The sequence below is a fragment of the Plectropomus leopardus genome, chromosome 5 (genome assembly GCF_008729295.1).
Source record: "Plectropomus leopardus isolate mb chromosome 5, YSFRI_Pleo_2.0, whole genome shotgun sequence".
Lineage (NCBI taxonomy): Eukaryota > Metazoa > Chordata > Actinopteri > Perciformes > Serranidae > Plectropomus > Plectropomus leopardus.
In genome coordinates, this window is record NC_056467.1 from 4509878 (window position 1) to 4532866 (window position 22989).

Consider the following 22989-nt stretch of genomic DNA (forward strand, 5'->3'; position numbering starts at 1 on the left):
AGTGTGTAAAATATAACACTGTGTCTCAATAATAAAAACTTTATTTACATAGCACCTTTAAACAAGGAAAAACCGAGGCTGTAAACCCCAAAGTTGATAAAACAATTCAGTCAATAATGCTGACAAGGGGTAGACAAGAGTGAAGGCAGAATAAAGTAAGGAACTGAGGACATATATTAGATAAATACGGTAACAAAAAGGAGGTAGACACAGAAGACTGATAATAATAACAATTACATTAATAATAAGCAAGTAAAAAGATAAATTAGAGGCTAAAATAAAATTTTAAAAAAAAAAAAATTTTAATAAATTAATTAAATTAAAAGATGAGTTAAAAGACATAAAAAACAACTAAAAGGAATAATTAAAAGACATCACATAAATGCAAGTGATTTAAAAGAAGTTACTTACACCACAATGCAATGTATAGAACTAGTATATTAGTCAAAAATATAAAATATGTGTACAAAGATACTAATGAACTACAAGATATACATAAACAAGAATAAAAACAACTGCACTTGCCTTGTGGGCATTACGGTATCTGGTGAAACTGATTTCTCATGCCTCCTTCTTGTGGTCATTACGGTAATCCTGACAGCGGCTCCGGGTGTCAGCTGATCCTCCTTCACTGGCGAGTGAGGAGGAAAATCAGCTGAAGGAAAACACTGCTGGAGACTTAAAACCATGGCTGCGGAGATCCATTCCAGGCCCCAGACTGCTAGACCGATTCTTCTGAACAAAATCGAGGGACACTCGGACGCTGTTAACGCAGCCGTTTTGATACCAAAAGAGGATGGAGTGATCACGGTCAGCGAGGACAGGTGAGGTTTGCCAAGCAGGCTAACGGTAACGTTAGCCTAACTGCAGTCGCTAGCGGGCTCGGTCTATTTACTGGTCATTACACTTTTAATTCTCGGTGCGTTGGTTGAAAAAAGGACAAAACAAAAGAAAGAAAACAGCAGTTTCTCTCTGTCAAAATGAAATGTTTTAGCTGGGATATCGCATATTGAGCCAATGTTAGCTTAAGAGGGTGTGGGGACAGGAATCCATAGAGAAGTCGTTTCCATGACATAACCGCTATCAAACAACCGACTCTTATATTAAAATAGAATAAAACTTGTTTTAAAAAAATGTATCTTTAATTTGGGGGTTTACGACTCATTATTGCTGCATGTAGTGTTTTTATAATGCGTTGGGCCACTGACTTAACTAGCTAGCTAGCTACCAAGCTACTGCTCATAGTAAACAACGTACTTTTTTTTATTAGCGACTGCTGCCTTCAAGTCCTCCTCGTAATCTAAATAGGTTTTAAATGTCGTAATTTGTTTTAATTAAACGCTTTTAGGACCTTCAGCAGGGGGAGGACACGCTTTTAATTCTTCTCACACAAAACTGTTGCTCAGCAAAGATGGTAACAATCAAATTATTTATTTAACCCTTTGAAACCTGGGAAATTTTGCCTTGTTTTTATTACAAACACTAGGACGGTGATGAGGTAATGAGCAACTACAGAAGAGATTGCATAATAAAAGAAAATTACCTGAAAATTTGCAATAAAAAAAGAAAGAAGAAGAAGAAATTACATGAAAAAACGAAACATATTATTATTCTGTTAAATAACTGAATGTAGTTCACTGGAGATTTTTCCCTTGCTTTGTTTTGTGATCTTTCTTGTTTACTGTGGCGATCAAACGGTTTTCTTTGGTGCTCAAGATTTCAGTAAAATTAACTGAATGATTAATTTGTGGAGAATCTTACCGAGCTAACATTGTAAGTAGTACGTCCATATTGCAAACATTTAAACATCATTTGGCAGATGTCCTCACTTGTTCTCACTGTGACAGTAGAGGGTTAATCTCAGATGTGAAAGTGTAAGAACGGCCTTCACATAAGTGATATTAGGGCTGTCCTGCTTGGTTACAAGTGTAAAGAAGCAACATCCTCATTCAACGGGAACTTAAAGCCTGTGAAGAAATGTGATGCAGTTTCTTATCATACATCTAACCCACTTGATACTAAAAAGGGAAGTTATGGGGCGATGAGGCAGCACACTAACAGTTAGGTTCCTCCATGAAACAGGTGCAGCTTTCGATACAGTTTGCAGATGTTTTACTGGAACAGAAATAAAACCGTAAATCTGATTCTTTAAAAGGCTGACAGATGCCTTTTTTTTTTAAATGCACTTGAAGTAAAAACAGTATTAAAGTACATATGATGTTTGCAAAAGTGTCCTATTTCTTGTTTTATATTTTGGGGAGATGCTGAAATTTAAGTAAGTAAGTAAAACTTTATTTATAAAGCACTTTTTTAAAACACGCAGCTACAAAGCACTTACAAACACATGTACACACAAAATTAACCAGTGAATTAATTAATTCAGGTTCAGTAAATAACGATATGGAACGCTGTACAATGAGGCACAGACAAGCCCAAAAGAAAGAAAAACATAATGCATGGAGTTGCTATAGGAAGCCTATAAAGTTTGGTTTTTAGTTGACGTTTGAAGAAGTCCAAGGACTCAGCAAATCTTTTGAACCAAGGATGATTGTTCCACGTGTAGCATGTAAGTATTAAAATGTATTATTGCACAAAACGTATTAAAATAGAGTTTAAAAATAAGCATTAAGTTTGCTTTGTGGTGTATACAACATAGTATTAGTAGTCTGTTAATGGCCAAAAGTACATAATCAGAAATGGTCTGTTATTGAACCATCAAACAGTAACATCAACAAATGTATTAAATTATACGAAAAAAGTTATCTGCTAAGAATAATTTTTTACTGAAATTATTGAAATAAACTGTTAATAGACTTGTAATCATAAACTTTTCAGTGTGGTTTTGTGAACAGAGTTAGCATTGTGTGCAAAGAGAATTAGGTCTGGTGTCCCAGATTAGGATTAATCCCAGTCCCAAATGAGGGCTCTCTGCAATGAATATTTTATCAAGTATATTGAAAACCCTTTTTCTTTTTAAGTGTGTGCTTAACTGCAGGGTAGGTCCTGTAAACAGCAAGTAAAAATTGGCCTTCTTTACACAAAATAGACAACATATTAACTAGGGGTTGACCGATATTGGTTTTTCGGGGCCGATACTGATTAATAGCTGTTAAGGAGACAATTGACCAATATTTGAAACCGATATGCATTTACAATAAAAATGAAAATCTTTCTGTCAATATTTAGAATTTGGAATATAACAAACTAAACACAAAACTTTGTTTAAATGCCTTTCGCAAATGTTTAATCAAACTTTTTTTCTTTATAAAATCAAGTGAAATTTTAAATTAAAAAAGGAATGATAAAAACAGCTCCCTATTGTTTTACAAAATAAATGTGCCCCCCATTCTGACACTTTATTTGCACTTTTAATTAATTTCATCTGCAATCATTAAAATGAAATGAAAGTACAGATAATAAATAGATAGATAATAATGTGATGTTTGGACATTTTCCCTTTAGAACCATCCGAGTTTGGCTGAAAAGAGACAGCGGTCAGTATTGGCCGAGCATCTACCACACAGTCTCCTGTAAGTATTACTGCAATGAGAAAAAGATTTTTAGTTATATTTGAACCACTACAGCCTCTCAATGACATAGCATGTGTACAGTGACTTCCCTGCTCGCAGCTAACTTGTATTTCTTTCTCTTTTAGCTCCATGCTCTTGCATGTCGTACCACCATGACAGCAGACGTATCTTCATAGGCCAGGACAATGGAGCTGTTGTGGTGAGTGAACTCGAGTAAATGCTTCATGTTCTTGCTCCTAGATCACTCCTTTGGTTGTTCCAACAGTGTAGTTCAGAAAAACCTGAATGTCTGGTTTAGATAGGCCACAATCTCAATATTTGGACTCTAAATGCCCGTGGTGGCAGGAGAGTTATTTGATTTGAAACTTGTTTTTTTGTGTGTTTTTGCTTGCCTTCCAGGAGTTTCTTATCTCTGAGGACTTCAACAAGATGAACCACGTCAAAACATATCCAGGTGAGAACGCAAGGTGACGACACATGCGCACAATTGCATTGTCGAATATAGCAACAAGTTGAGATTGGGCTGAATTAGTCCACTTTCTAATGTGTTGTTTCTGTTTACTGACGGGCTCAAATTTTTCTTACATGATTGCAAACTGCAATACCACACCTGAACCTTTTTTACTTGTGCAGGACTCAGATCACAACAGAAAATTCAGATATTTAATTAAAAACTTCCTGCAGTTATTTCATTCACTATTTTGGTTAATTATACAGTTCATCAGTCTGTCACGATGCGATTTTGATTCAATTCAGGGCCCTGCACTCATGGATCTATTATAAATCTGCAATCAATATGAGACTACATAAGAAAATATCCTCATTGTCATTTTCTCAGCTGCTTACCACTGTCTGCCTGGTCCTAGTGCCGCTAGCACTGTTTGATTGTTAAGGAAGCAGGCAGCTTGGACAGAAATGCTGACAAAGGCGTGCCATGGGAATTTCAAAATAAAGGCGTATCTTAAAGTTGACGATATGTTGAGGATATAGGCTTTTTTTTATTTGTTATAAAGAGAATATATTTGGGTTTTGGACATTGTCAAACAAAACAGACCTCTGAAGTTGTGATGGGCATTTTTTTCATAATTTTTAAACATTTCAAAGACTAAAGGATTAATGGAGAAAATAATCAGCAGATTGATCGATAATTAAAGTAGCTGTTCGTTGCAGCCCTCGTCATAATCTTTATTTTCATCTCCTGTCTTATTGTCAGAATCGCTTAGTTATGAACAGAACACAGTTCCTGTGACTGTATGAGCAGCCTCCTCACAAGGTTCCCGTGGTTCCTTAAAAAGTCTTAAAAGGCATTGAATTCATGAATCTAAAAATAAGGCCTTAAGTAGTCTTAAAATACCTTAAATCAGTCTTTCAGAAGTCGTAAAAAATGTTTGGGACATGGGAAGTCTATGAATCTTTTTTTTTTGTACATTGCATTGTTAAATCTCAAAATAATTGGTAACATATATCTCCCTATAGCTCTGATAACTTTTTTTAAAATAGTTCACCAAATGCTTGCATTAACTTCAGGCAGATCAGGGTAGTGTACCCAACAAAAATCATGTTTTAAATTACACAACATTTGGGCAAAATTGTCCTTAAGCACCAGTTTTTGTTTTTTAGTTTGCTTTGTTTTGTTATTTCAGTTATTGTAAAATTGGTCTTAAAATTTAATTCAGAATGTCATTAAAGAAGTCTCAAAAAGTCTTAAATCTATTATGCCTTAAGCTGTAGGAACCTCAGAAGAGGATCATATGGAAGTAATGGACAGTCTGTTGCTTTAGAGGACAAAACACCACGTCAGCGTCACCACTGGAACGCTCCATCTGGCCTCTACCACTTGTAGCAAAATCAAGCAGCAGAGCCCGAAAAGCACAAAAACATGACTCACAATCAGATCAAACAGGCCTGAGGATGTGAGCACTTCAAAGACGGGCAGGGCTTAACATCGTCATTTGCCTCTTGGCTGTCAGTGTGTCTTTCCTCAGAGCTGCAGACAAGGGAATATTGACTCTTTTATTATTTTAGCAGCCCACAAGCCACTGCTTGAAAACAGCTAACATATCGTGTTCAGTCAGATTTGAACTGAGATGACAGCGATGGACAGGATGGAAGTCTATGTAGTTCAGGTTAATCAGCAAAGTCTTTGCTGAGTTTTTATGTAAACTTGTTGACGGCAGCAGCAGTGTGTTTTGCCCACTCTGCACAAAGGACAAAAAATCATTGCTCCATCACACGCCTAGAGCAGCAGCAGGTTACACCAAACACAGCAGATATATTTAGGTATTGATTCACCTGAAAATGTGTCTTAGAGGCTTGCTACTTCATCCAGTTCCAGGAGGAAATAGTCTTTCAGAAAAAGAAGAACAAGAAAAGAAAAGAGGACAGAGAAATCAAAGTTTCATCCTCATTGCTGAAAGCCGTAAAAGAAAATATATATATATATATATATAGACTTTCCTCATTAATTAAAAGAAGTACATGGTGGAATAGAAAGTCAGTATGTAAAAAAAAAATGTCTTAAGGGTTATTTTTGGCCTCACTTTTAATAGTCTCACTGTTTTGTACACTTGGAGAACAAAGACATTATTAAATTTACCTTAAGGCCTGTGCGTAATCTCTACGGACATGTACCTAAACCTGAGATCTGTTTCTGTTTCCCCCAGAGACAGTACTTCTAAATGAGGGCAGGGATTTTTACCAGATAGTAGCTCCATTCAGCTCGCACTGTATTCTTCAGTGGCAATGCAATGTTTCAGATGAAATTCTCCTCGCCCTCTGCTGTCTGCATGTTACTATTTTACGGGTGCACCGTTGCTGCATCCTGGGTTGAGTGACGCCCAAGACGGTCTAGAGAAATTTATTTTTTTTTAATGAGTGTCAAATAATGATGATTGCATGAAGGAAATCCAGGCACTCCAACTTTATCGTAGATTTTAAAGCCCTGATGAAGATTTTGGCTTTTTTTTTTTAAATGATTTAGCCACGACAGTAAAGGCTTTTAAATGTAATTTCTCCTTATTTTTCACTTTTTTTTAGAGTGCCTGGATTTCCTTCCTGTTCATCCTTTTAGTTCCCATTTTCCATGAGCACCAGTTTTTGACCCACATTTAAATAATCTACAGAGCAACCAGGAATTTCTCTCTTTCTAATGATGGGTGCAGCCAGACCTTTCTCTCGCACTGGCACAGCACTGACAGAAAGCGTGCAGATAGGTCTGACATGCAAGGCTACCTTAGATGTGATAACCAGACGGGTTGTTAAGACTGATGAGAGTACAGATCGTTTGAAGGGATTGGTCCGTCTAAGACTGGATTAGTGCTACACAAAGCGGACCCTCTGGTTGGATCAGCAGCATCACATAGACAGGGCAAATTAGTCTTATCCATGACGGCTCAGATATAACTCCCGATGGAACAGATATGCTCCTGTTTGATGCTTATCCAGCATGACTTGTGCATGTTTAACGCCTAATGTGTGTGTTTTGCAGCCCACCAGAACCGTGTGTCAGATATGGTGTTCTCCTTGGAGAGTGAGTGGGTGGTGAGCACCGGCCACGACAAGAGTGTGAGCTGGATGTGCACCCAGAGCGGCAGCATGCTGGGGAGACACTACTTCACAGCCTGGGCCTCCTGCCTACAGTATCCTTCAATCACTCGCTGATTGTACTCAGTATATCAGGAATACGTATCAGCCGATTAGTAACGTGGAGTCTGTTTGAGCCCTGACTAACTGCTCAGATACGATCACGAGACGCAGCATGCCTTTGTCGGCGATTACTCAGGACAGATCACGCTGCTGAAGCTGGAGAAGCAGACGTACTCCACCATCACTACACTAAAGGGCCATGAAGGTAAAGACACACACTGCATACACGCCTACAAACACACATAAAGAATGACGTCTATCGTGGACACAGAACTATTGTTTTCTGCATCCGTAGGTGAATAACACAAGGTCTCAGAACAAATAGTTTTCCTCGCATATTTCTACACACAAACAGGCCTCTGATGCTGAACTCAGATATGCAGATGTGGCCACAGTAAATCAGATGACCCAGATTTCTCCTCATAAATTCACTATGCAAGAAAGTGAAAGAAATCCAGTGTGACGACATATGCTCTGTGGTTTTGCAAAAAAAGTTTAACAGCGTTTAGACGTTATGAAAAGTTCTGGTTTGAACAGGAAGGACGGTATTAATATTGGTCAGAGTTAAGTGCCGAAATAAAGGAAACGCCTGCATACGCGAGGTCAAATCGAGCATTGAGCCACAAAAAGCTTTACGGGGTCTGACATTGAATTTCCAAGTGAGCAGAGAGCTCTGTTGGCAGGATGTGAGGCCACTTCTCCACAAAAAAATCCCATCATTTGGTTTGAGAGGATGATGATGTTGGAAAATATTATCTCTCATACTGCTCTGGAAATTCCCAGATCTGCTTGTTTGAGTTAAGATTGGGCAACTTTTTTTGCTGTATTGTCATTTTAAAGAACTAAAATGCTTCTTCAAAGGAGGAATGTGTTACTCAGATGGGATTTGTATTCACGGGCTCTGTGCTGAGGAAATGGATCCTACAACAAAACCTGAGCCCATGGGACGCTCCACTGTGTGAAACAAACACTTCCATGTGTTGTTCTTCAGGCAATTACCACAGATGTGCCCAAGAGCCTGTTGAAAACAGGGTGAGGGATGACTCATCTGACTTGACTTTGCCTTTTAAAATTTAGAAAACATAAAATATACGAATCAGGCTTGAGTGGTATCTGTTTTTTCATACTTTAGTACGTTCCTGACATCTAATCGGGGTCTTGGGTATATAAATACTGCAGATAGAAGTCACTGTGGCATGAAACCTACAATGTAGAGTTGGGTGATAAGTCAAAATTTTCCAACTGGCCACTTTTAGCATAGCAACTGGTGATAGCTGATGGATTTACACAGGTGTGTTTTGCTGCCCTCCCCGTGGTTTCAGCTCGGAAGTGTGTTCGGGAGGCAAGTTCAAATTTAAAGAAAGGAAATATTTATACACCTTTTTTCCTTATCAAACAGAAAAAAACACAGCCGTAAACCTTCTGAATTCAAGTTTCTCTTTTTACCAAATTAAGGCTAGTATAACTGCTTTGTTAATTCATCAAAAAAAAACAAAACACTACTTTCGAACGCAGAAACAAAATAAAACTTGCCAAAACTGTCTTGGATTGTCATTCCAATGATCTAACAATCACCTCTTAGTACCCAGAGATAGATTTGACCAAATTTTGGCTCTACATGCTGTTTTTCACCAGTATCTATCCGCCGCTGGCTTTTTACTAGTACTGTAACGTAATCCCCACCACTTGTTGTTGCCATTTATCTCAGCTGCCAGTGAAACCTCTGGTGGCGTGTGCTGTACACTGCAATATATCACCTCAATGCAGCATCGCCACATCAGTTTAATAGAAAGAGGAGCGTGTACTTTAGAAAGTATTTGAAATCATACCTTTTGGATTTCTAAAAACCTTGTATACTGTAGTGCCTTGATACCACCCAAGCCTAATACAAATCAGCTCACTAATTATATATTCTTTTTATTTCCTGCTCACGCTTTGATCTCTCTTGGTGCTCATGATAATACCTATTAATTGGACTGAAAATAATACTTATTAATGGGTGTGGTGTTGGGCTCAAACAGTGCACAAGCAGGAGTTCCACCCAAATATTTAATGGAAATTCTGATTGATCAAATTTGGAAAACAGAGTGGAAAGGTTAGACCTCAATTTAGTCTCACGTCATGGTTGCTCTACTTGCTCTTGTTATAAATGTGTTTTTGTTTGTTTGTTTTTTCCTTTTATCAAATTGTCCACCGCCTCTAAAGAAAGAAAAAGGTGTCTGTTGTGGTTGTAATTTATAATTTATCTATTTAAGAAGGGACAATGTATATTAATCCACATTTAAACAAATGCAAATGCAACTGAGTTAGCTGGGCAGCTAGTTTTCATCAGCAGTCCGTTGCTTGATGTTAATAGGCATCCTAAAATAATAATAATTTTAAAAAAAGAATTCCCAAAGAAAGCCCTGAACATGTCCTAAATTAGAAGATGTAAATGCACTTATGACAACTTTACCAATGCCACTTTTCACTTTTCATTTTTCTACATGCTTGTTTTGACTAAACATTGATTGATGTTAATTACTTGGTCATAAATGCAGATCCAGTTGTGTTCTCTGGCTCCATACGGTTGTGTATCAAAGAGGTGTTTAAGAAGTGTATAATTGTGTATACTGCAAAGTACAAGAGAGGGCTTTAAAAGTCCGTTTGATGGCAGGTTTCTGTGTTAGTGGGGTGCTTTGAGTGTATGTGGTGGCCCTGTGACTCATGTACAGTCACTGCAAGCCCAGTCAGTCCATTACCACCTGCCGCAGGCTATTATTCATCATATGACTTGTCTCACTTCAGGAGCTCTATTGTCCCAGATTTCTTCTGAATGCTGAAGGTTTCATTGGAAACATGGAAAGAATTAAGTTGTTGAAAGCTGACTTGTCTGGGAAAATGTGTGATTCAACAAAGAGAAATACAGTTAAAGCATTTAAGTCATCGGCTGTGTGCTGCACTGTAACGGCGTAGCTGTGTGCTTTTCTTGGCCACAGACAGAGAAGGAGAAGGCAGATGGTCAGAGCAGTGTGGCTGATCAGCCGAACACAACAGAGTTCTCTGCTGAATAAGGCCACGGGCCAAGAACAGGACATAACCTTTGCTGGTTAAAAAAACAACCAAAAACTATTTTAAAAGCCCTAAAAGCTAACAGTGAAATTCCATAAACGTTTATCAGGTTGATCTTTCAGTGGCATCCCTTATTCAGACCGAAGGCAGCAGCTTTTGGTCTGTTTTCCTTATATGTTAAACATGCAACTTGTTTCAGGATTTTAATGTGGGATTGATTTTTTTGGGATATCCGTTAACCTCTTTTACATTTAATCAAACTTCCTAAAGCATGTTTTTGTTTTTTTTTAACTTACTTTATGTGGGGAATAATCTAACCCTAAAACTAACCCCGATCAATCAGAGTCAGAAAAAGCAAGGAATTTGACTCATGGGCTTTTCATGCTGCTGTTAGCCCCGGGCTAAGGGAGCTGTTAGCCTCTGGCTAAGGGAGCTGTTAGTCCGGGGCTAAGGGAGCTGTTAGTCCGGGGCTAAGGGAGCTGTTTGTCCTGGGATAAGGAGCTGTTAGCCCCGGGGCTAAGGGAGCTCTTAGTCCAGGGCTAAGGGAGCTGTTAGTCCGGGGCTAAGGGAGCTATTAGTCCCAGGGCTAAGGGAGCTCTTAGTCCCAGGGCTAAGGGAGCTCTTAGTCCCGGGCTAAGGGAGCTGTTAGTCCCGGGCTAAGGGAGCTGTTAGCCTCGTGTCTAAAGGAGCTGAGACTTATAGCTGGACATTCATTTTAGAATTTGGATTTTCTTTTTCAATTTTGAGTTAAATAATGAATGTTTCTGTTATATTATTTGATAACACAATTTTAATTTAACATCTCTGAGCTTTTTCATGCTCTTTTCATACCAAGGGCTTAAGATGTCCACTCTGTTATGAACATACTCTGAGCTCACAGTGTGGTAGCCTGGAGGAGTGCCACAGTCTTTGGCAAGCGAGGAATGAAATAGTCCGGTAATGAAGCAAATAATAAGATCCAGATCTCATTTAATAAGTATGCTGCACAACATCAGAAAAGAAAAGGGCACGTGCAAATTCAATGAGAGCGGGTCCTCCAGCTCCAACTGTACAGCAGAATTTTTGGGCTACATTTAGAATTTTCTTTTTCTTTTTTTGAGACTTTGAGAATAAAGTTGTAATATTACGATAATAAAGTCGTAGTTTCACAAGAAAAAAAGTTGGAATTTAATGAGAATAAAGTCGGAATTTAATTATTAGGGAAATAAACATATTGACAGCAAACTATGAAACAGGTGAGTGCACAGGCAGCCTCCTTGGCAACCACTGTCCCCGGTGTCCTGCAGTGCCACACACGTGTTATGTGTCAACAGGTAACCTGTTGACCTGTGCTCTCACCTGATTTATAGTGTGCTGGCAATGTGTTTATTTCTGTAATGCAATATCCCCTTCCTTTAAAAAAACGATTCTATTCTTACTTACTTATTCATACTTTTTTTCCTCATAGTATTACAACTTTATTCTCGTAATATTATGAATTTATTCTGGAAATCTAACTTTTTTTTGTCTTTAATATGGCCCTTGTCCTCCATCATACCAAATGCACTTATCTTCAGGTTATAGGTGTTTTGCAGCTTCCTGTAGTTCTCCCAGCAGGCACCAGGTGGAGCCAACAGGTCAGATTAGAAGACTTACCCTCAAACAGACATTAATAACACATGTAACAAGTGTGTTTTTTTCCCTCTTTTTCTCTCCAGGTAGTATAGCAACCCTGTGGTGGGACCCCGTCCAGAGGCTGCTGTTCTCAGGGGCCTCCGACCACAGCGTAATCATGTGGGACATCGGGGGCCGCAAAGGACGAACGTTACTGTTGCAGGGACACCAGTAAGTCCATTCAAGTATAAACAGATGCTGGATTTGCTTTGTCCCTTCTGTGTGAGGAGAGATGATGAAAATGGTGTCAGTAACAGCTGTCCCAGCACCGGCTCTGCTTTTATCTCCTCTTCTCAGTCTTCATACATATTTCAACACTTCCAAGTACCCCTCCCTTCATTACAGGAGTCATCAACAAAGCCCGTGTAAACTGGTGCGTGCTGGTTTTACAGCACAGAGATTTGTCTCTCAGAAACCCATAAGAATGAGAGTCGTGATGCTCTTGTAATTTTGACATGTCCTAAATTCTGTTATGACACAACTTTTGTCTTTTTCTCCTCCTCTTCTCCATTATGCATATTAAGATGTACCTAACAGACTTTGATATATGAGATTAAAAAACATGTTACAGTAGTGGAATGACAGTTGAGCAAAAGTGCTATTGTCAGTGTAGTCAGAGTAGTCACCTAAATGATAAAAGTAGGTGCGTGAGTCAGCTTTTTTTTTTTAAAAAAAAAACAGTAGAAATGCTGGATGACCCTTTGATTTTTTTGGCATTTTAGTTTGAATTTCAAAGTTCTCCTGATTCGCTTGTGATTTTGTATTGTTATAATTTTTATCCTTACCTTATTATTATGTGGCGCTTTATATGTATATTTCTTCAACCATTCTGACTAATGCTCTAATTCTAACTCTATGTGTTGTTTGCTGCTGACAGGGAGCTTAAATTGTGTTGATATGAGCTTTTCTTTCCGAGCCATTTTTACTGGAAATGTTTTCCTATTCATGCGAGCTGCTAAGACTGAACTACACAGCAAACACGCTGCCTAAACACCAAGACAAATTGTGACGAAAGGCTGTGGAGCTGCAGAGCTGGATGTTGATTCCCCATCATTTCTCTGAAAATAGTGCCTTATGCAGGTTCAGACTATAATTATTACCACCTTTCTCCCTTTTCCTTTGTTCTCTGAATGTAATGCGTCCCTCAGCGAGCGTGTTCAGGCCCTGCGTTACCTGCAGTTGACCAGGCAGTTGGTGTCGTGCTCGGCCGACGGAGGCATGGCAGTGTGGAACATGGACACACAGCGAGAAGAGGTTTGCATCAGTCAGATTTTATTTGTATAGCACTTTTCATATAAGCAAAACTGTGACACACACACAAGTAGACAGGCACATGGGTAAAAAATTGTAATTAATTGACGCATGGAAATAAGAGTACTGATTAAAACCAGGAACTGAGGAAACACTACCATAAGTCAGGATAAAGAGGCAGGATAAAACTCACAGAAAAAAAAGATTAAAAAAAAAAAATCTGTATAATATTAATAATGAGTAAATAAATAAAATACTCTAAATAGAAGATAAAAGGTAAAAGAAAGGGTAACAGCAAAATTAATAATATGTACAATATACATCTAGTAAAACAGAATTAAATGTATAAGTTAGTAGTCAAAAAATTAACAGTTAAAGTTCAGTTAAAGGCCAAACTAAAAAGAATGGTCTTGAATTTGACTATTATGAAATAAAGGGTGTTATACTATCAGCTCAGACATAAATGCAAGAGTTCGGGTTTGCTTTTTGAAACACTCTAATAGTATATACCTTTATTTTCGTGCTCCTTGCATTGGTAAAGAGGATTTTTGCAGCACTTGTCCACGTGGAGAGTTAATTTAGTTGACCTCATGTGTGTTTCTACATGTTTATCCTTTGACGTCATGTTATAGGGAACCCCAGGCCAGACAGTTTAGCTGTTAGTTTCCTTTAACAATACAAACCTTCAAAAACACACCTTCCAAAAACACACCATGAGAGCTGAAAGCACACACAAATAAATAAAATCAGCTCTTACAAAAGTGAAACATCACAACCATAAACCATGTGAGTATATACACAATCATAAATTCCATTGCTATGTACATACCTGAAACAAGCATATCAATCAATCACAGTGACATTAACATTACCGATGTCAATTACGTCAGCAGCTATTTTTAGCATGAGCGCTGCGACAGCGATACACTTCAATTTACACATCCTCCACAATGTCAGTTAAAAACACAAAGAAAACAAATGATTGCAAGCATTTTGGCATTTTCCTTCCGTCATCCTCAAACATTTGTGTGGTCATATCCTGTTTCCACCAAGAAGGCTTCACAATAAAGGTCCTGCATAATCAAAATAGGAAATAGAATTAACAGAATAAGAGTGTACAGGAAGTGATTTTATCTTTAGCTTTTACCTCTTTTACAGAAATGATTTACCTTTTTAACGGTCATTCACGTGTGTCTCTGCAGGCGCCTCAGTGGTTAGACAGCGACTCTTGTCAGAAGTGTGAGCAGCCTTTCTTCTGGAACATCAAGCAGATGTGGGACACTAAGACGTTGGGGCTCAGACAGGTAGGACAGTCTGATCAGTGTCTTTAGCAGCTGTGATTCCCTCAGTCCATCAGTCATGCTAATAAAATGAGTGTTTTTCTTCGTGCAGCATCACTGCAGGAAGTGTGGGAAGGCAGTGTGTGGGAAATGTAGTTCTAAACGCACCACGTTCCCAATCATGGGCTTCGAGTTCCCGGTGCGGGTGTGTGACGCCTGCTTTGACACCATCAAAGAAGAAGAGTGAGTAAAGGGCGTCTCTGAGTAATTATTGGTCAAATGTTTCCAGAGTCATGAGGGCAACTTTGATTAAATGCTCTGTTTGTGTGTGTGTGTGCGTGTGTGTGTGTGTGTGTGTGTGTGTGTGTGTGTGTGTGTGTGTGTTGCACAGTCGAACACCATTGGCCACGTTCCACGAGGGGAAACACAACATCGCCCACATGGACATGGACCCATCCAGAGGCCTGATGGTCACATGTGGAAGCGACCGCATTGTTAAGGTCAACAACAGTTCTTTGATACCAGATCGTTCATGCATGTATTCAGTGTCAAACACAGACTGATTACACCAAAACTAACCAGGTTTTTCAAGTTTCTCTCCTCTCCAGAGTCAGATTCCTGGTATGAAATCAGGCAGTTTGCAGGCCGTCCCCTAAACTCAACCTTAAAAAAAAAGATTTGTTGGTTTATGGATCATGTATGGTGTTTTACACAGGTGCATCTAAAAAAATCAGAATACTGTAAAAAAGTTCACTATTTTCCATCAGTTATTTGGGATAGTGAAAGTTTAATATATTTGAAACTCATTACATAAACTAAAATGTTTCAAACATTTCTTTTTCTATTTAATTTCAATTATTATGCCCTACATATAGAAAAATGTAAAAATAAATAAATAAAATATTGCGCCAAAATATTAGAAACACCTGACTCAAAAACATAGTCTATTCTATTCATTTGAGGTACAGGATTTCTGATTTTCATAAGCTTTGTGAGCCATAATCATCAAAATTAATACAAAAAAGGCTGGAAATATTTCAGTTTACATGTAATAAATATATACAATATATGAACATTTAACTTTTTTAATTCAATTACAAATAAAAATGAACTTTTACAAGTTTTTTTTTTTTGGCGATGCACCAGTATATTTTGTAGGGCTTTTTTCCCTTGTATTTATTTCCATTGTTTGGTTTCAATTAATAGTAAACGTGTCTCAAAGTCTTAAAAGTAGCAGATCAATAATCTGAAAACATCCTGAAAGTACTGGAGCAACAACAGAGTCCTCTCAATAAGGATGCAGAAACCGTAAACACGCTTAGCACCAGGCCTCTGTCATTATTATTGGCTGTTTGTCTCCACAGATCTGGGATGTGACGCAGGTGGTTGGCTGTAGCTTAGCAACAGGCTTCTCTTCGCGCTGATTGGCCCAGCTCGACTACATGGCCCCCCCCCCACTCTCCGCCAATGTCATGGAAACCCGTCTGTATAGTACATCTCCCCATCACTCCTGGGATCTTCAGCTACAACCAGGCCTGCTCTTGGTGAATGTGTGTGTGTGTATATTTGAATGTGTGTGTGTGTCAACAGTGTCGCCCTCCACTTTTCTTTTTTTGCTTCTAAAAACAAACCTGTCTTTAATTTCCCTGACTGTCGGTCCTACATGAACGTGTGTGCGACTAATTTTCGACTTTTTGCTCTGATCTGAACCCTAAGCACAATGGTGTGTGTGTACACGTGTGCATGTATTGTAATGGTTTCTCCTATTGGGAGGACTGGTGTTGGTATTAGTGTTTACATTATATTAATATTTCCCATGCTTCTTTTGACAAAAGGTCATTTTTTTATTACCCTTATACTGTAAAGTTAGGTTTCACTAAATTGCTGACCTGTACAAACACACTAGCTTGCTTTTTACTGTGGCCCACTAACTGCATATTACTCCGTCACTGTTAACCCTAATCATCTGTAAATACCCCTGCGTCATGTGTACAGTAGATAGTCGCTTGAAATGACTCTCTGATCAGCATGATCAGCTTTTTCTGTCTTTCTTTCCTCTCTTTTTTCAGTTTTCTTTCCTTTCACTAGTTGGCCTTAAATCACTCTCAGGAGGTTTTACATCTGTAGGTCGTCACTGGGCGGCAGGGGCTCTTCATGTCAGTTGTAACCATAATTAATGTGTAATCACTGGAGCGTGGGAAAAAAATCGATACAACAGCCTCTTTCTTCATATATGAAAAAAAATCTCATGATGCACTCAGAGATGCTGCCACAAAATGTACTTGTTGGATGTTTGCGTGACTCCACCAATCCAGCCACGTGAGGCATGGGAAATATATGTTACCATAGTAACATGCACTGATGGCGGCAGCATCAAACACCCTGTCGCAGCCGTTCTTGAGGTTTACCTGTCAAATTACAACTCAAGATTTGAAGACTTGTGATGATTTCAGCTTTATGGGTTTGAGTCTGATTGTGGTAAAATCAAGTTTAAAGGGACAGTTCATCCCAAATTAAGAAAATGCATTTTTCATCCTCTTACCTGTAGTGCTTTTTATCAGTCTGGATTGTTTCAGTGTGAGTTGTGAGTGTTGGAGATATCAGCTGTAGAGATGTCTGCCTTCTCTCCAATATAATGGAACTAGATGGCACTTGGCTTATGGTGCTCACAGCGCCAAAAAAAAAAAAAAAAAGTTTGGAAAAACTCAACATCGATGCCTCTTTGCAGAAAGACCTGGTAACTCAAGACTCAAGATAATCCACAGATCTTTTTGTGAGCAATTCCATGTAAAAATGGTTTTCTTTGCATCCAACTACACCTGCTGAATGTATCAGCATGTCTCTGCAAAGAGACATTGCTGTTGAGTTTTTCAAATATTTATTTTTTGGCACTTTGAGCACCACAAGCTGAGTGCCATGTAGCTTGATTGAAAAATATGTTTTTGTATGTCTGATTTTGGGTTGAACTGACCCTTTAAACATAGCACATCACCCACTTCCTAGATATTTATAGCTCTCTTTAAAGAACTTTAATTGTGTAGGTAGATACCATATAGCACTGATGGCTTAAACACAAAATATAAACGCCTCATGAGAATTACTTTTCATATTTAATTTAAAATATAACTATTGTACAAAATTGGATCTTCTCCCACCAGAGGGAGAAGGCACTTAAGTTTTGGACAGGTCCTCGAAACTACATGTAGCACTAAATGCTGGCGTGTTGAATCGTCCTCAGCTGAATCGCGGGTCACATCAGGGCTGCCTGTGTTCCTTCCAAAGCCTTAAAGAGAGAAGGACACGCTCACAAAGCCTTTTTAGTGGTTCATCAGTGCTTACGACTGTTCATTCACGCTCATTCACTCTCATGCGCTCACTCTGTTCTAAAGCTCTGGATGTCTTGTTTGCGTTTCCTTTCATCCTGTCCTTTTTGTTCTCAAATTCTGTGCTGAGCCCTCTCTCCTCCCCCCTCACATCTGTGTATCAAGGTTGTCTCATAACGCTCTCACCACTGCACTGAATTGCACAACTCGTGGTCTTTTGTCTTTGAGTTAAAATTTCTTTTTTTTTTTTTATTTGTAAGTTCAGATTTGGGAGGGGTAATAGCTGGATTCAATGTAGCGTCCCTGTAAATAACGGCTGGTATCTTCTAATGTTAGTCTAACGCTTGCCTTATTGTAAGTGGGGAAAAAAAATAGCATTAAAATGTTGGAATTCCTGATTTCAAAATGTAGTCACATTCCAGGTTTTTGATCATGTAGTGTATATTTATATTTGTAGTAAAGTATTTATCTATTATCATTGTAAAGTGTTGTTTACTTTTCTTTGTGCCCATCCAGCAGAATTAGGACTTTCAATATTTCTCATCATCAAGACCTTAAACCATATACAATAATACTTGGGGTTTGACTGAAAGCTGACACTTAGTCTGTCAGTAGCCAATTTATTGCATGAATGTCCAATTTTTTTATTTTTTATTTTATTTTAATTTGAGCATTTCTATTCAGTTGTAGTTTCCATCCAAAAATGAATTTTGATCAAGGTGGAAATGACTTTTTTTCCGTCAGTGGACATGTCTGTATTGAATTAAATCTGCCTTAAATTGCCTGTCATAGTTATCAGAAAAAAAATACATGTATAATATTAAAGCGCAATAATTGATTGATTTTTTTGTGGCCATTCGGGTGCAGCAAAACAACCTGAGAAAAACCCAACATTGACGACACACTTTATAAAGATGATATGGTGAATATGTAATCAGGCAGTTGTGTAATTATGCAACACAGAGCAACATTAGCGAGACCATTATGATAAGTTGAAAAAAGCGAAAAGGCCCCTTTTAGCTACATACAACTCTAAAGCTGGGTGATAATTCTCAATGGCTAGAAACGACACATTTCATGTCACACTATTTTTTTTTATTAACATAAATATATTGTTTGTGCAGCTAAGTACTTTAGAAAGAGTAAATAAAATGTGCAATATTTAAAAGCCGTGATAACTATTGTTGTTTGGGAGCCATCAGGGGTAGCAGAACAAGCTGTAAACACAAAAAATAAAGTTAAAGTTGTGACAAGCACCTGCCTATTTAAGCATCCAGCAGACAAGGACCAATGTTAGCATTTAGTGTTTGAACTCGTATTTCTGTCCACTGTAAACTCAGTTTAAAACGCTTTATCAGCTGGCACATCATCTTCAACAGCTAGCTGCTGGCTTTGTCTGCGTTTGGTGCCGGCAGGTGGTGTATTGGTGTAATTGGTGTATTTGGCTCATAAAGCGTTAACACTGAACCAATACAATAAGGTCAGGGACCATAAAGTCAAAACAGTGAGCTTAAAGGAATGCTTCACCTGGAAAATGACTAATTGTATATTAATAAGCCACTGCTTGTTACCTTCAGTGTTTTTGAACTGTTTTCCCCTGTGCCTCCAGTTTGAGGGTCCGTTTAAACTTAAGTATTAGTTAGTAACTTTTTAGCAAAAATTAATGTGTTTGGGAAGTACTGAGCATATGAGTTGTGTGAGAGTTTGTATACGGATGTTTTAACGTATATTTTGCAAATGTGGACCATCATGACTGAAATTTGCCCTTCTTGAACTCTTTGTTTACCGGGGAGGCATGTGAGAAAATCAGTTTTCTTCACAATTTCAAGGTAAAATGAAATTAGTAATTATTAATCAAATGGTTATTTTGCAGGTGAAGTTTTCCTTGAGTGGCCCCCTTTTAATTACACAGTCATTTGATCTGTTGTTTGTATAAATAACATGACTAGTACAGTTTTTTGCACCTTCAAGACTCTTAATATAGCTGAACTTCTGTCATATTAGAAACCAGCTAAACAGTTTTCAGTCAAACATCAGTATCCAGGTGTATGATCGGCAAAGGACAAAAAGAAAAAGGTGGAAAATATACCGACAGAATGAACGAACCCCACTTAACAGAGTTTCGGCTGTCCAATGTTTAAGAGATTCATCCCACTTAATGGTGCATAATGGACCTGTAGATGCTGGTAACTATGTACTGTAACTTTATAATTTAAACATTTAAGTTTACACCAAACAATATGCATATTTTCACTGCAAACTCCACTTACCGTCAGTTTGGGATAGGGTTAGGGTTAGTCATTTTTCCCTTTTTAGATTGAAATTCCAATTATGTAATTTCTCCTAGATATCCTCGACTGATTTGCGTGATTCACGTAGCTCACATTTTCAAATCTCCGGCATCCTGGATTGGTCTGGAAAAGTCATACCCCTGAAATTGGCAAACTGACCTCAATCCAACCCTAAGTGTCACATAAAGTCATGTCATGGTGCGTCATCTGGGATCTACAGGGTTATTTACGATGCTGCCGTACAATCAGGAGTCAAAGCTTTCCTTTTTCAGTTAACCGGACATGCTTTTCCCAGTCATTACTTTTTATCATGTCCTTGTAACAGATTGCATTCGGTGATAAAAGGCTTTCTGGCTCTGGAGGCTGAACTCCACAGCAGATGGTCAAGATGTTAAAGGTATGATGGATGGCAGGATTAGCTGTTTACAGAAACTGCTAATGAAATAGATCTTCAGAACTGCCGGCCGGTCGCAGGAAGGAAGGAGGTTTTCTCATGTTGTTAATAGTTTATTTGCCTGGATGGAGCAGTCATGGGGCTCATTTTGTTTTTGTCATCTTTGGTTCGTCAAACACTAGAATGGATGGCCTTCATACTGATGAAAGGCCACATCGACACTTTTAAAAGTCCATTTTCCACAACACCATAGCCCATAATCTCAAACTCTGTAAATTGACTTTTTCTCTTCAGATGCTTGTGAAAGACACTTGCTGTTGTTAATGTATCTCTCAAAATAATTGTATTTTTAAATACTTTTGTTGACAATACAGTACTGACTTATGTCTCTCTGAGCCCTCAGACCAGGACTCAGAAAGATAAAGAAAATTGATGCCTAATAAAGATATTCTGATATGTTTATGTCATTGTTTTGTTTGTTTTTAAGGCTCAATGCTGGCGATAGCCATGGCTGGAGGCATTATGTTTTCAGGTTATTTGTTAGTCCGTCTCATTCTTTTGAACCTGATAGCTCAAGAATGCCTTGAGGGAATTTCCTTAAATTTGGCACAAACATCCACTTATACTCAAGAATGAAATCATTAGAATTTTTCAGTTCAAAGGTTAAGGTCACTGTAACATAGCATATCTATTTCATTCTTGTTAATCTCTAAAAGGCTGTAACTTTCTTCACATTTGGCACAAACGTCTACTTGAACTCAACAATGATTTGATTAGAGTTCATTAGACTTTTCTGAAATTTGTGCACAAACATCCACTTTGACTTAACAATGAACTTAATAGATTTTGGTTGTTGTAGGTAAAATGTCAAGGTTACTGTGACCTATTTTGTCTCATTCTTGTGAATCTCAAAAACATCTTAAGGGAATTTCTTCAAATTTGGCACAAACATCTACGTGAATTCAATGATGATTTGAAAACAGTTTATTAGACTTTTCTGAAATTTGTGTAGAAATATCGGCTTGGATGTAACTTGATTTTGGTTGTAGGTAAAACGTCAAGGTCACTGTGAACTCTTCTGTCCCATTCTCGGGAACACAATAGCTCAAGAACACCTTAACAGAATTTCTTCAAATTTGGCACAAACGTCCATTTGAACTCACTGATGAATTGATTCGAATTTTGTGGTCAAAGATCAATTTCATTGTGACCTTGTGTCCTTTCTCTGTCCCTTTCTTGTAAACAACAATATCCCAAGGATTCTTGGAGAGGATTTTCTCAAATTTGGCACAGACGTACTCAACTAGGACTCAAGAATGGCCTGATTAGAATTTGGTGGTCGACACAAAACATGTTGGCCATACCTCAAGAATTCAGACGCTACTTATGACAAAAAATTCACACAAATGCCTTGTAGCATAAAGTGATGAATTGATGACATTTGCATCCAAAAAGTCAAAAGTCAAACTTCACTCTCTGACATCCTATTGTTCAGCAAAAACACATTTGTGTGCTGCGGCGGTAAGATGTGTTTGAAGCATCCATGTTTTTGCAGACACGAACTCATGCTGTAACTGCAAACTGACTAGTTCAGGGAAGCATCCAACCGCGATGCAGTCAGTCTAAGTTTTGGATAGTTGTTGTTTGAATTTTATCAAGATGCAACAAGAAACAATACAATCAGTGTAATTTTCTTTATTCAAGCAGGCATTTACAACATCACATCAACTCACAGTCAGTAAAAGAGCTTTGTAAAGGTGCTGGGCAGATATTACCGAGTCATAAATACTGAGGTTTTATTGCACGACAAGTTGTGCAGCTGTGTGGTGTTTTAAAGGCACACGGCTGATAGAGAGAGCACTTCATCTCCAGCCTGAGCTCAACCTGCAAAGTACGCAAGCTCACTACAATATAGCAAATACACAAGTTAACTACATATCTATTAAACACACATCACGTGGCACGTTTGCAAGACACAAGACCGTCTGGTGAACCCATGGCTGGTGTTGTGAGTTAATAATGGGGGGTGTGTGAGTGACTTTGGTCAAATCAGATTCCCATCTGATTGACAACTTTAATAAAGTCACAGTAACAGACTAGTGTGTGTGTCTGTGTGTGTGTGTGTGGTTCACGAAGTTGCTCTCTCTATCATCAGAACAACATTTAAAAGCAGCATCATATTCAAACACTCCTAAAAAATTAAATATTTAGTCCATATAAAGTTAAATAAGAAAGTTTGTTATATAAATAGTTACAGAGCATTATAAATCTCACTCATTCCTCCATTAAAGGTGAGTTTAGTCCTTCATTGTAAGGCTGGGCTCCAGTACAGGTGCATTTAAAAAAATAAAAAGTAATATCATGAAAAAGTTCATTTTTCTTCGGTATTTAATTCAAAAAGGTAAACTTTCATTTGCTGTATATTCATTCTACATAAACTGAAATATTTCAAGCCTTTTTTGTTTTAATTTTGATGATTATGGCTTATAAAGCTCATTAAAATCAGAAATCCAGTATCTGAAATTATTAGAATATTTCCTAAGATCGTTCAAAAAGTTATTTACAATGCAG

General features: G+C 38.0%; 1 protein-coding gene across 1 annotated transcript; it reads left to right on the forward strand.

Moving 5' to 3' along the window:
• The first annotated feature begins 628 nt into the window (after window positions 1–628).
• wdfy1 (WD repeat and FYVE domain containing 1) lies at window positions 629–16952 on the forward strand. The gene is made up of 12 exons (XM_042486521.1): window positions 629–824; window positions 3463–3530; window positions 3656–3729; window positions 3930–3984; window positions 7018–7168; window positions 7268–7380; window positions 11924–12050; window positions 13028–13133; window positions 14333–14434; window positions 14523–14653; window positions 14802–14910; window positions 15775–16952. Exons 1-12 carry the CDS (start codon window positions 688–690, stop codon window positions 15832–15834), a joined length of 1233 nt encoding a protein of 410 aa, XP_042342455.1. The 5' UTR covers window positions 629–687; the 3' UTR covers window positions 15835–16952.
• The last annotated feature ends 6037 nt before the right edge of the window (window positions 16953–22989 follow it).

Bases quoted from the DNA above. Each gene is read 5' to 3' on its own strand.
- wdfy1 (XM_042486521.1), top strand. From the start codon at position 688: ATGGCTGCGGAGATCCATTCCAGGCCCCAGACTGCTAGACCGATTCTT. The intron at 825-3,462 runs GTGAGGTTTGCC...TTTTCCCTTTAG, and splicing joins ATCACGGTCAGCGAGGACAG to AACCATCCGAGTTTGGCTGA. The intron at 3,985-7,017 runs GTGAGAACGCAA...TGTGTTTTGCAG, and splicing joins CCACGTCAAAACATATCCAG to CCCACCAGAACCGTGTGTCA.